Source organism: Rana temporaria, chromosome 2 (assembly GCF_905171775.1).
Source record: "Rana temporaria chromosome 2, aRanTem1.1, whole genome shotgun sequence".
NCBI lineage: Eukaryota > Metazoa > Chordata > Amphibia > Anura > Ranidae > Rana > Rana temporaria.
Genome location: NC_053490.1, coordinates 112,490,750 through 112,505,133, shown reverse-complemented (window position 1 = coordinate 112,505,133; position 14,384 = coordinate 112,490,750). Strand labels below are relative to the sequence as shown.

The window sequence follows — 14,384 nt, the reverse complement described above, 5'->3', positions numbered from 1 at the left end:
TTTATTAAATTAAAGTGTAACTGAAGGTAAACTTTTTTTTTTTTTGCATAGGGTCATAGAGTCGGGAGGGATTAGAACACCTGTCAGGTTTTTATTTCTGTCTGTGTCCCCATTAGGAAGAATCCCCCTCTCTATTTTTCCAGGTGACTGCTATTCCAGAGAATGAAAGTGAAAGAAAATCCCAAATTTTGAATTGTCGCCAGAACAAAAATAGATGGGAAATCTTCCAACAAGGACACTAGTTCTGCTCGTGACTATCAGGGATTTCCAACATTTTGTTTCGGCTGCTTCAGACACAAATGGCCAAAAAGCTGACAGAAGTTATAACGCTCCCTTATTCTATCCAAAATGAAAAACAAAAACAAAAAAAAGTTTTGCCTTTAGTTCTACGTAATATTATAATATTTACATGTCCTTCGTACAATATATATTGTTATACAGATTTATATTTTGTTCTGTTAATGTCTATACATTTTTTGAATATGTTTATACAAATCTATTGTGTTGTTTTTTTTACTTTTGTTACTTTTTTTTATCTCACAGGCAGTGCTGCTCAGGAAAGGACCTTGTGGACTGGCTCATTACCATCAGCTCGGGCCTCCAGTCACGTGCCCAGGCTGTGGGCATATGGCAGGTGCTGCTGGACGAAGGGGCCCTTGTACATGGTAAGCAGCAATACGCTAAATACAATTTTAAAAAGCATCCATGTTATGTTAACTGGAAGTGGTAAGCACTTTTAACACACAGAACGAAAAACTTGTGTTCAGTTCCTAAAAGGAATAATTAAAAAAATAACTTATCTTCTGCAGCCATCACAAAGTTATTTCAGATATCTACATCTTAAAGCCTCTGCACATATATTTGCAAACATAGCTAGTATTAAGTCTTTCTTATGTATGTACCTATTTGCAGGGCTGGACTGGGACAAAAATTTGGCCCTGGACTTCCTCCAGACTGGCCCATTTTGACAGGTCTCTCCCACAGCGGCCGGACAACTTCCGCACCCCCCCCGGCCACCTAAGCCCCCTCTCCCCCTTCACTAGCCACTATCCGTTCTACTTTATTAGAGGAAAACGGCTGGTACTGGTACTCTTATAGGCAGTACCAGTGGGGAAGCTAGACATTATTTCTCCCAGGGCAAAGAATCAGTTTGGTGCCCCCCCCCCCCCTCATGGGACAAGATTAGGCAGAAGTGAGAAACTCCCAGGCCGCTGTCACCGGAAAACTCCCTGTAGTCCCAATGGCCAGTCCATCCCTGCCTATTTGTGTTTAGGTCTGCTGGTCCTTAGAGCCGATTCACACTGGGGCGACTCGTCAGGCAGCTCAGCCCCCTGACAAGTCGCGTCCCATTCTATTCACCAGAACCGTTCTAATAGGAGCGACGCAAGTCGCTCCGACTTAGAAAAAGGTTCTTGTACGACTTCGGGGGCGGCTCGGGGCGATTTGAATTGACTTCTATACAGAAGTCATTTTGCTAATCGCCTCTAAAGTCATCTTCAGGACTTGCAGAGTCGCCCCCGAAGTCGTGCCGCCGCAGTGTGAACCAGAGGATGAATTATTTACCTTACTTGTTGATTTAACTCTTATTCCTTGGACCTCTTGATAATATAAAAGATAAGGATTTCTATAAATGATTTACCTGAAGGTTAAAGGTCCTCACAGACTACCTAATAAATATGTTAAATATATCCAAGGTCTGTATAAAAAATCTGGTAAATTAACTTTTTATTTCAAGTACTTTACAAAGGACAAGGGGATATCAGATGCATATGTTTAGAATAGGAGTCATTACAGTAAGATTAGAATAAAGCATATCTAAACACAAGAAAAATTTGATATATTGCAACTTAGCAGTCTTTAGAATAGGTGGCTGTATTGGTTTTCATTTTTTCAGGATGTTTCCTTTATTTTCAGCCGGTCATCCTGCCAGTAACACTTTCTGTCCTTGCATGGTAACACTCATTCACCTTAGAGCCGGTTCACACTGGGGCGGCACGACTTCGGGGGCGACTCGGCAAGGTGTCCTGTAGACGACTTCAGAGGCGACTTGCAAAATGACTTCTGTATAGAAGTCAATGCAAGTCACCCCCAAAGTCGTTCAAGAACCTTTTTCTAAGTCGGAGCGACTTGTGTCACTCCTATTAGAACAGTTCTATTGAATAGAATGGGACGCGACTTGTCAGGGGGCTGAGTCGCCTGACGAGTCACACGCCCCGGTGTGAACCGGCTCTTATTGTGTCTTTTGAAAAGAACCATTGCTACCCTTGTATAGGACTAAAAAAAGTTCCCCCTCCCCTCTTCTCCATAAAATAGTGGGCATGGGTTCTGTAGCCCTCAGAATTAGCAATAAATGGACAGGGGGTGGGGGATTTACTAAAACGGGAGAGTGAAAAATCTGGTGCAGCTTTGCATAGAAGCCAATCAGCTTTCAGATATTATTGTCAAAACATAAATGAACAAGCTGAATTAAGATTGGCTATCATGAACAGCTGAACCAGTTTCTGGGTGCCCCGGTTTTATTAAATCTCCCCCAGTGTAACTGATAGGAGTGCAGCACAGGCAGAGAGCACAGGAAGTTATCAACTGAGAAGATTTGTGGCAGGATCAAAAGGTATTTTTCCACAGAACAGATATAACAAAAGACATTTAATGGTATATTTAACCTTTTCCAGCCAGCAAAAGGGTGGGAGGAATGTGACCCATCCTGCACACATGGATGATCGGTGTGGCGGGGGAAAGTTGCAAGCACAGATCTCCTTGTATGACTTTTCAGCTGACAGACACTTCTCCTCCTCTCCCTCCCACAGCTGTCAGCTGAAATGCTATACAGGGAAATCGGTGCTTGCAACTATCCACCCGCTGTAGTACTGCACCGATCATCCCACCAATGTCCGCCGTGTCCTCCTCCTCTGCCCCCGTGTTCTCTGGCCCCCTGTCCTCCTCCTCCAGCCCGCTGTGTGATCCTCCTTCGCCCCGCCCTCGTCCCCCGCAGCCGGCTCCCTCCTCCCCTGCCGGATGCTGTAGGGATATCAGGATAGAGAGTGGAGGGAGGGGAAATTTGTCATTTACCAACCCCTTCCTTTTCTGAATTGGACATAGAGAGCGATCACTACCAATCGCTCCTGTGCCCTGTATTAACTGAGTAAACTGTGTGCTAGTTTATGAATGAACGGGAGTCGCTGTGTCCTGTCCATTCATCTTCAATGCTGAAGCTGCTGAGAAAGGAACTGGGGCATCTTTGTCCTCAGTCCCTTTCTCTATCTCAAAGGGGAGATGTCAAGGGTCTGTTTAGACCCTGTTATTGCACCAAATTCCCCCAAACAGGGCTGATAAAAAAAATTGCAATACATATTACCAGGGATGGACTGGCCATTGGGACTACAGGGAGTTTCCCGGTGGGCCGATGGCTCAGTGGGCCAGCTTCAGTGACAGCGGACCGGTGCCCCCCTCCGCTCCTCTATCTCTCCCTTTCTGCAGCACTCACCTCCTCTCCCTGCCCGCAGCGCTCACCTGGGAGGGAACAGAAAAGCAGGGGGACTACAGAGGAGCATGGGGGAGGGGACAGACAGCTATGGCATAGGACTTTCTCACTTCTGCCTAATCTTGTCCCATAAGGGGGGGCACCCAACTGATTCTTTGCCCCGGGTAAAATAATGTCTAGCTTCCCCACTGGTACTGCCTATAAGAGTACCAGTACCAGCCGTTCTACTCTAATAAAGTAGGATGGCTAGTGGCTAGTGAAGGGGGAGAGGGGGCTTGGGTGGCCGGGGGGGGGGGGGGGGGGGCGGTAGTTGTCTGGCCGCCATGGGAGAGACCTGTCAAAGTGGGCCAGTCTGGATGAAGTCCAGGGCCAAATGTTTGTCCCAGTCCAGCCCTGCATATTACAAAAACAGGTTGTAAAAAAAGCAATAAAAAATCAAATTGGGTAAAAAAAATTATGTAAAACAAAAAAATACTGACACCCCCCCTGCCCTACTGACACTGACCACAGTCCCAACCAACCACCTCACCCCCCAAAAAGCATTGTGAAAAACAATAAAAAACTAATTAAATTGTAAATAAAATACATAAAAATGAAAAAATAAAGGATGCCTGCTGTGCACATGTATGTGGCAGTTCACATTAAAGGCCACCACAATGCTGCCACATTTATATAAATACACCTGTTGTTAAAGCGGTAGTTCACCCTCACTGACTTGATTTTACCATCGAGACAGGCATTGTAGCGCGAGCTACAGTATGCCTGTCCCGATTTTTTTAACCCCGGACTCACCTTGTAATCGTACATTGTAGATTTCGGCTCCCGCGGGGAATGGGCGTGCCTATGGAGAGGGAGGATGATTGACGGCCGGCCCTGGCACGTCACTCTCCCCGAAGACAGCCGGAGTAGGTCTCGGCTCTTCACGGCGCCTGCGCACAGGCTATGCGCAGGCGCCGTGAAGAGCCAAGCCTATTTCGGCTATTTCCGGAGAAGCGTGACGCGCCAGAGCCGGCCGTCAATCATCCTCCATCTCCATAGGCACGCCCATTCCCCGGTATCTTCGATCTACGAGTACAAGGTGAGTACGGGGGTAAAAAAATCGGGACAGGCATACTGTAGCTCGCGCTACAATGCCTGATTTTATTGTAAAAGAAAAAAAAAAATTTTTTTTTTGCGTTGATAGGGTGAACCCCCGCTTTAAGGTGTTATCAAATCAAAGGGGAGAAAATAATAGAAGCTCGAAGGGTTGCAGTAAACTTTAAAGCTAAAGTTTATTTTTTTGGGGGTAATCATGTGTATCCCATTACCTGCAGGCTGCTGCTTCTGATAAAAACTTTCCTGCAGTGTCTCCTTCACAGACACCAGATACTGTCCAGAGAGACTGTCCTCCGGTACTGTGAGGCCTCGTACAGACGGACGAACTGTTCGCTGAAAACAGTCCGCCGGACCGTTTTCAGCGGACATGTCCGCCCGGAGATTTCTGTCTGATGACAGACAGAAATCCGCGCGTACACGATACGCGGTGACGAGGCCGCGCCGTCGCCGCGACGATGACACGGCGACGTGCGCGGCCCTGGAAGTTCAATGCTTCCACGCATGCGTCAAAGTGATTCGACGCATGCGAGGGATGGCGGCCGATCGGACATGTACGGTGAGTCTGTACAGACGACCGAACATGTCCGACGGACAGGCTTCCAGCGGACATGTTTCTTAGCATGCTAAGAAACATTTGTCCGCTGCAAAACGGTCGACTGGACAAATGTCCGCTGGAAACCTGTCCGGTCGGCCGTACACACGACCAAACATGTCTGCTGAAACTGGTCCGCGGACCAGTTTCAGCAGACATGTTCGGTCGTGTGTATGGGGCCTGAGAGTTAATGGAAGCTGCTCCTACTCACAACAGTGAATACTTATCTTCTCCCTCCTGCCCTCTCCTCCATTCATTCATTCATTCTCCTCCACTCCTCCATTCATAGAACTCACCTTATAACTATCACACAAAGCTTTGTGTTCTATGACTGGAGGAAGAGGAGTTCAATGACAGTATCCTCTCTGATCATTCACAGAACGCAATGCATACTAAACTTCAGCTTTAAATTGTGGAATTCTATACCCCACAAGGTAGAAATTCAGTCATATTGGGGAGAATTAATGCTCTTCTAAGCTGAAGAAATTGAGCAGACACTGCTCCTAATTAACAAAAGTTTCTATTTCCCCATTTTCTATTTCACTCTGAAATAAAACATGAGCTTGGACTGTAGATAGACCTGAAACAGTCTTTCTGTTCTATTAAAGCACACAAATAATGGTGCAGGAATTTTTTTCTCAGTTTAGGCCGATACGTATTCTTCTAAAAAAAATTGCAATAAGCGACTGGTTTGCGCAAAAGTTATAGCGCCTACAAAATAGGGGACAAAATTATTATTTTATTTATTTTTTTACTAGTAATGGCGGCGATCTGTAATTTTTATTGGGACTGCGACATTATGGCGGACACATCGGACACTTTTGACACATTTTTGGGACCATTCACATTTATACAGCGATCGGTGCTATAAATATGCACTAATTACTGTATAAATGTGACTGGCAGGGAAGTGGTTAACACTAGGGGGCGAGGAAGGGGTTAAATGTGTACCCTGTTAGTGTTTCTAACTGTGGGGGGAGGTGACTGACTGGGGGAGGTGACCGATCTGTGTCCCTATGTACAAGGGACACAGCATCAGTCTCCTCTCTCCCTGACAGGACGTGGATCTGTGTGTTTACACACACAGATCCACGTCCTTGTCTGTGTAACCGCCGATCGCGGGTGCCTGGCGGACATCGCGGCCGCCAGGCATGCGCATCGGCATGTCAGTGATGCAGCGGCCGCCCAGTGGCCGGAGGAGCGGAGGACGTCTAAAGACGTCATCCTGGCAATTGAGAGCCACCTTGTGGCCGTCTTTAGGCAATAGGCTGGATGCCTTAGTGGTTAAAGTGATTGTAAAGGCTATTTAACATAACCTTTATTTTTAACATAATATAGTTACCTGCCCCAGACTTCCTCTTTTGGATTATCTTTAGGTGCCCCCAAAGCAAGCCGCTAGTTGCGGGGTCACTCGTGCAGGCTCGATCACTCAGCCCCACCCCCTGCTCCCTCATCATATGATTTGATTGATAGCAGCACAAGCCAATAGCGCCTGCTGTTGCCGAGTTTTCCGTGAGAAGAGAGGGGAGAATAGCTGGTTGGCCACAACATTGGATTGAGATCCGGTTAAACTAAGTGCTTGAGGGGGGGTTGGTGGACAACTTTTGAAAGTTTTTTTTTTTACCTAAATGCAGAAAATGCATTAAGTTACAACCTCTTTAACTATAACTAGAATGTACCTTCTATTTCTCACTTTCTTAATTTCATCTCTTATATATAAAACCTTTTTTTGCAATTCTCAGACTTCCTATTCTAGGATGGCTACGTTTGTTCTCCATGCTCCCTTTGTGTATGTGAATGAAGCCACCCTTTCCTGCTTGCCCCTGAAATAGACTACATATCTTTGTGCAGATGCATTCAGCTCTATGGGAATTGTAGTACACATAAAGCGGAGCATGTGAGCAGAAATTGTGGGCACTGCTCGCTCTACACTAGTAGTGCTGAGGTGCATCAGCATTGGGAGAGCACATGGGGCAATAAAAAAGCCTGAAAAAAACTGCAAGCCTCGGTTCACACTTGTGCAGGTCGGAAACTCTCACAAATTTGCATGTGTTACCATTTGCATGTGCCCTGCAGGCAAAACACACTGGGCCGGATTCAGATACCTGAGCGTATCTTTCCTCCGGCGTAACGTATCTCCGATACGTTACGCCGCTGTAACTTTGGGCGCAAGTTCTGTATTCAGAAAGAACTTGCGCCCTTATTTATGGTGGCGTAACGTATGTGTTGCGGCGTAAGGCCGCGTAATTCAAATTGGGATGTTGGGGGCGTGCTGTATGCGCCGTCCGTAAAATATCCCAGTGTGCATTGCGCCAAAGTACGCCGCAAGGACGTATTGGAATCGACGTGAACGTAAATGACGTCCAGCCCTATCCGCGAACGACTTACGCAAACGACGTAAAATGTTCAAAATTCGACGCGGGAACGACGGCCATACTTAACATAGGATACGCCGCACATACCCCTCATATAGTAGGGGTAACTTTACGCCGGAAAAAGCCAAACGCAAACGACGTAAAAAAAAAGCGCCGGGCGGTCGTTCGTTTCTGAATCAGCGTAAATGCTAATTTGCATATTCCTCGCGTAAACATACGGAAGCGCCACCTAGCGGCCAGCCAGAAAATGCAGCCTAAGATACGACGGTGTAAGACACTTACACCTGTCGGATCTTAGGGATATCTATGCGTAACTGATTCTCTGAATCAGGCGCATAGATACGACCTCCCGCACTCAGAGATACAAGGGCGTATCAGGAGATACGCCGTCGTATCTCTTTTCTGAATCTGGCTCACTGTTCTTTAGCAGATACGTGGGGGCGCAATAATTCTTAATGGCACACTCATGCTTCGACAAAAAGTAATTTTTTTTTACCTGCACAAAACCGCAAAGTGCCACAGCACCATATGGTTCCATGCGGCACAATTTTAAAAAGGGTCGGGGACTTTTTTCCCCCATGTTTCAGCTGGTAGGAAAGCCCATTAAAATTAATTGGCTGCACTGAATGCAGCCCACAGTAATGTGAACCGAGTTTAAGAGACCTAAAAAAGAAGAGCCGTGACATACTTGATATTTTAGAAGGACTGATGAAAAAAATCAGTGGGTTTAGTGTCATTTTAGTGTCATTTGAGTTCTCTGGAATGTGTTTTGTTTTTCAATGGCTCCACACAGTTGACTTTAATAGCAAAATGCAAGTTAGTGCACCGAAAACACCATAGAGAATATATTAATGAAACATACCCTACTGAAAACAATGTGCTCTCTTACGTATCTGCACTTTATCTGTGTGTATACCATGGCAATTTAAAGCGGGAGTTCACCCAATGATGTTTTTTTTTAATCTTTTCCCCTTAGCTTCCTGCTCGTTCGGTCTAGGGGAATCGGCTAGTTGTTTTAAAATATGAGCCATACTTACCGTTTTCGAGATGCATCTTCTCCGTCGCTTCCGGGTATGGGTCTTCGGGAGCGGGCGTTCCTTCTTGATTGACAGTCTTCCGAGAGGCTTCCGACGGTCGCATCCATCGCGTCACTAGTAGCCGCAAGAAGCCGAACGTCGGTGCGGCTCTATACTGCGCCTGCGCACCGACGTTCGGCTTCTTTCGGAAAATCATGACGCGATGGATGCGACCGTCGGAAGCCTCTCGGAAGACTGTCAATCAAAATAGGAACGCCCAGTCCCGCAGCCCATACCCGGAAGCGGCGGAGAAGATGCATCTCGTAAACGGTAAGTACAGCTCATATTTTAAAACAACTAGCCGATTCCCCTAGACAAAACAAGTAGGAATCTAAGGGGAAAAAGTGTTATGTGCGGGTGAACCCCCGCTTTAAATGACAGTTAAAAAAAAAAAAATGATATTAAAGGTCATTTGGATTTTCTTACTTAATTCCAACAATGATTTGAGAAATTGTTGGGGTGAAAGATACATCATTTGTGTGTGATGCATACTAGCCCATTATGCTTTTACTTTGCAGGTGAATAAAGAGGAAATAAAACACATCAGGGTTTACTTTCTCTTTAAGGAATGTAAAGAAAATGGTGCCAGCAAAAGTGATCCCTTGCATTCGCCAAGCCCTGAACATGTAAACAATAGGACACCTTGATAATCCAATTCATCAGCTGTTTTAAACTCCTTCTTTGCCCGAAATATGAGGCCAAACAGGTTACCAATATGCAAATTTCAACTTTTTCTCCAAAGCCAAAATTTTAGGCTTAATCTTCCTTTATAACCACTTCCTAGCCCCAGATATGATACAGGGTTGTCACAACCAGAGGAATTTTAATGTGTGGACTGTGATTGACAATTGGGCTTCACTTTCTCTATGCTGAGCAAGATGGTGGCGCCCAAGGAGGAAATAACTAAGTCTCTGGGACAGACCGAAACCGAGTTTTTGTTCACCTAATATGCGCCAGTGAGCTGTTTATAGGGCATTATATTCAGTTTTGGCAGTGTTTTGTGTAAACATTGGCAAAGGAAAGGGTTGTCTTAAGTTTAATAAGAATATCCTTCCTGGCAGCAGACATTTGATTTTTCTAACCCCCAAACTTGTATTTAACCATTTTTTGGCTAAAACATTTACATTCAATTCCTTTTTTTTTTTTAAAGAGTAGAGAAAATACAGTTACACAATGTCGATCAAAGTATATTTTTTTAGAAGAACACACAGGAACCGCTATAACAACATAAGAAAGGAAACAACACATATAAACTTTCTTGAAATTGCATATCTGCTATGCCTGGTCCACTGATCATAACATTTTCAATGCCTACGGCCAATGAGATTCTGGGAGCTGACACTCGAGAGTCATAGTAACACCCGTAATAATTGTTACCATAGGCGTGCGCACAGGGTGTGCCAGGTGTGTCTGGGCACCCTGTGTGGTGCAGATTGCACCGAAATTTACAGCATTAAGCGTGCCCTAATGCACAGAAATTTACAGCATTAAATGTGCCCTAATGCACAGAAATTTACAGCATTAAACGTGCAGTAACGCACAGAAATAGACCCCTGATATTTCACCAAACCTCCCTAATGGGGCTCCTAAAATAAAAAAATATAATAAAAACACTGTCCACTGCCCAACTGACACCAATCTCTGCCATACTGACACTGTCCACCGCTCTACTGACACCATCAGTATACTGAATATACACATGCACACACATCTAAATATGTTTGCGCTTTGGGGTGCACACCCTAATGCCATAGGCTGCGCACACCTATGATTGTTACTATGTACAAATTGGCCTTCATTCAGAACATATGTTAATGAAAATAGCAATTGTTCCTATCCATTCCCTTTATAAAGTGTTTCTGTGCATCACAGGTAATTCAACAAACAGCTAAATACAAAGCTGAAACGCATTGTGAGGATAGCTGACATGCTGTCATTGTCATTTGACTAAGCGTCTCTGTGTGTGAGACATGTAAGAAATCTCTTCTCATTTCCTGTGTAATTTATTTTATGGTTTAATAAAGAAACCGCTGTGGAATATGTTGGTGTGATCTGGTATCCATTTTTCCCTACACAGTTGGAGTCTAGAACTCTTCAACAAATGTCGAGACAATCTTTGTACATGCAGTTACCTGCTCTATAAAGTATAACCGCAGCAGTGGCATAATGAGGCCTGGTTAGATACATTTCCCTTGAGCACACAACACCAATTCATAGCCAAACTGGATTTCCCAGTGCTTCTCTCCCAACCTATATAACAACATTTTTGAATGACAGTAAATGTTTACATACATGTGATCCAAAAAGGAAAAGGTTCCCTTAAAAGGCATCATGGTTATCGAGACTACCTAAATCTAAAATAATAAAACCAACTTACAAATTGTGTAATACTCAAATGCTGTTGTTGCCTGTTCAAATGTATTTATACAAATAATAAGATTGCGCTAAAAAATGTCACAAATTAGTTAGTGAAAACCCACAGACAGATGTATAAGATTGTTCACTAAATGAACAAAGAAATGATTTTTAAATGAAAATAATCAAAAATATATACGTGTAACAATATATAAAAAAAACAAAGTATATATTTCACATATTAAAAATAAAACAAATTCAGTCCAAACTAAAAAAAAAAAAAAAAGTCGAAAAATCGGGGTAATTAACCCCACACTTTAAAAACTCCCAAAGAAATTGTCCATGGATGAAAAAATTGATTTCACAGATGCAGGTTGAGAGGAATACAGATAAAAGAATTCCACCACCGATCGGAGTAAAGTTTGAGCAGAATGTAGAGAATCCACCAGGAAAAGGGTAAGTAATAAACTCTTACCAGATGGCCAGATATAAACAGCATAAGGCTGGGTTCACACTACTACACTACTTTCATCCTACTTTTCTCTGTGTTCAATGTTTCCCTATGAGAGCGTCTTGTAGCGTCCTACACAAGTCGGTCCGACTTTGAAAATGCTCCCTGTACTACTTTTGGTCCTACATTGATCCTACTTCAGGTCCATTGAATATCATTGAAGTCGGACCAAAGTAGTATCCTGTTCATGAAAGTAGGATGGATGTAGGACCAATGTAGGATAAATGTAGGACCAATGTAGCAGAGCAAAGTAAGATGAAAGTAGTGTAGTAGTGTGAACCCAGCCTCACGATCCACTCCACCAGGGGAAAGGAAGAAGAGGCTGCAGCACTCCACGGTAGTCAGCTGGTCCTAATTTGTACAAATCCCGGTTTTCCTTTAGCTCACCTCCAGGTTTCAATCACCATATAGTACCCAAAAGGAATAATACTACAATAGTGAAGTACCACTAAAGCAAGCTCCGGTTTATTAAAAGAGTGTGTGTCCAATACAATAGCACTCCACGGGTACAAAAATTACAGGACAATTCGATGGAACAGGATAAAAACAAACAAATCAAACGTGCGCCCGTGCTTCCGGGGTCACGTTACGATGTGATGACGTCAGTGCATGGCTCCGCCCTGACCGGTTTCGACATAAACAGTCGTTGTCAAAGGGCATCTATATTGATTCAATTTATTTATTCATATCCCATAGCGCAGTATTTTCCACTTTAGAATTTCAAATGTATTTATGCAGTCAGACGGCACTACAAACTTTGAACGACTATGATGTATGGTCGTAGTATAGCGTTTTTGGGTGTAACTATGGCCATGACTAACTATAGTCAACATTGTCAGGTTGGGGACATTTTTTCTTATTTGGTTAGATAGAGCAACCTTAGATTCATTGGGTTGGCATTCAAATTAAAGTAGCTAATATAGTCCTGCTGCTTTTTGATCTTAGCCTTAACCTCTATATTGCTTCTTCTACTATATCAAAGCAAACAATACTTAGACAGATGCTGGGAAAATGTAGAATATAAATTATATACCAGTATATGAATTCTATACTATAGATTTTGGGCCAGATTCACAAAGAGATACGACGGTGTATCTACAGATACACCATCGTATCTCTGACGTAAACTGGTCCTATCTATGCGCCTGATTCATAGAATCAGATACGCATAGATAGGGCTAGATCCGACAGTGTTACACTGTGTTACACTGTCGGATCTTTTTTTAAATTTAAAAATGGCGCCGGGGGCGTTCCCGCTGATTTACACTGAATAATATGTAAATCAGCGAGATACGCAAATTCACGAACGTACACGGACCCGACGCTGTGTTCTTACGTCGTTTCCGTAGCGCGGTACCCGTCGTATACTTACCCTTTCTAAAAGCAGGCGCAGCCAATGTTAAGTATGGCCGTCGTTCCCGCGTCGAATTTGAATTTTTTTACGTAGTTTCCGTAAGTCGTTCTCGAATACGGAACTTCGTAGTTTACGTACGCGTCGCAACCACTGACGTCCTAGCGACGTCAGTGGGAGCAATGCACGCCGGGAAATTTCGCGGACGGCGCCTGCGCATTTAAATCGGCGCGGGAACGCGCCTGATTTAAATATGACACTCCCCTAGCCGCGGAATTTGAATTCCGCTGGGGGATTTAGGATCCGCCGTCGCAAGTTTGGAGGTAAGTGGTTTGTGAATTAGCCACTTGCCTCCTAAACTTGCAGGAGCGGATCTTAATTCATGTAGATCGAGCGGATCTATAGATCCGCTGAGCTACGTGAATCTGGCCCTTTGAAGGTAATGTCTGTCTGAAAACAATTACATCATCCTTCCTTTACTAATATGCTGGAAATATTTTTTTTTCAGGGTGAAATCGCACACGTGATTTCCCCCTGACTTTAAGGGGAAAAAAGTGAAGCATTATATGCCAAAAAATACGGTTTATAAATTCTATACTATAGATTTTGAAGGCAATGTCTGTCTGAAAAAAATGACATCATCCTTCCTTTATTAATATGCTGGAAATATTTTTTTTTCTTTTGACTGAGGTTAGCCAAAATCAAAGAAAAAAATCCAGTCAATAGGAAAAGGTCACCAAATAATTTTTTTTGTTATTGGGGGGGGGGGGGGGAGAGAGCCGCGGGGAATAAGTGAGGGTGGAGGGGGACGATTTTTCTCCTTTTTTTTTCTCTTTTCTTTCCCCGGGGGGGGGGGGGGGTATGGGATACAGATAGGGATTTTTATTGTATAATGATGTGATACATTGTAATATATTGTTAAACGGAAAGCTTGAAAAATTAATTAAACATTTTGGTAATAAAAAAAAAAATAGGAAAAGGTGGAATGAAAAGGAGAAAAGTGAAAGTAGGCAAGTACGTTTTTACAGAGTTTCTAGGCAAAGTCGAATCCAAAGTGGTATGACTGTTGTGTCGTACCAGTGTGAACCCGGCCTCGATTTTGCTTCGACTTTGAGAAAGTGGCTTGTCCTTAAACCAATACAAAAATTCCAGTGTGACATAAATTCCTTTTACTACTGCTGTAATCACCATGTCAGATGTCACAAGTTGGATGGTTAGTACAAGGATCGGACTTTGATTGGACTTCAATGATTTTCAATGGGCTGAAAACGGTCCAAAGTCTGACCATAGTAGTGCAGGAACCTTTTCCAAAGTTGTGTTGGACCAGTTAAGACGGCTCTCATAAGGAATCATTTACACGTGTCATGCGACACGTGCTATCAAAGTCGGAGTGTATGTTGTACCAGTGTGAACCCGGCCTCAAGGTCAGACCGACTTGTGTCAGACCAGTTAAGACGGCTCTAAGGCCTCATACACACGACCGTTTTCCTCGGCAAAATCCATCAAGAAAAATGCTGGCAGAGCATTTTTGCAGAGAAAAACGGTTGT

The 14,384-nt window shown here is 43.8% G+C and overlaps 1 protein-coding gene across 1 annotated transcript in view; it reads left to right on the top strand.

Moving 5' to 3' along the window:
• The window catches only part of RAPGEF3 (Rap guanine nucleotide exchange factor 3), a 142,235-nt gene that overhangs the window by 72,169 nt on the left and 55,682 nt on the right, over positions 1-14,384 (top strand). The window contains exon 4 of the mRNA XM_040340772.1: positions 544-665. Within this exon, the coding sequence (XP_040196706.1) occupies positions 544-665 (122 nt within the window). The remainder of the gene's footprint in view (positions 1-543; positions 666-14,384) is intronic.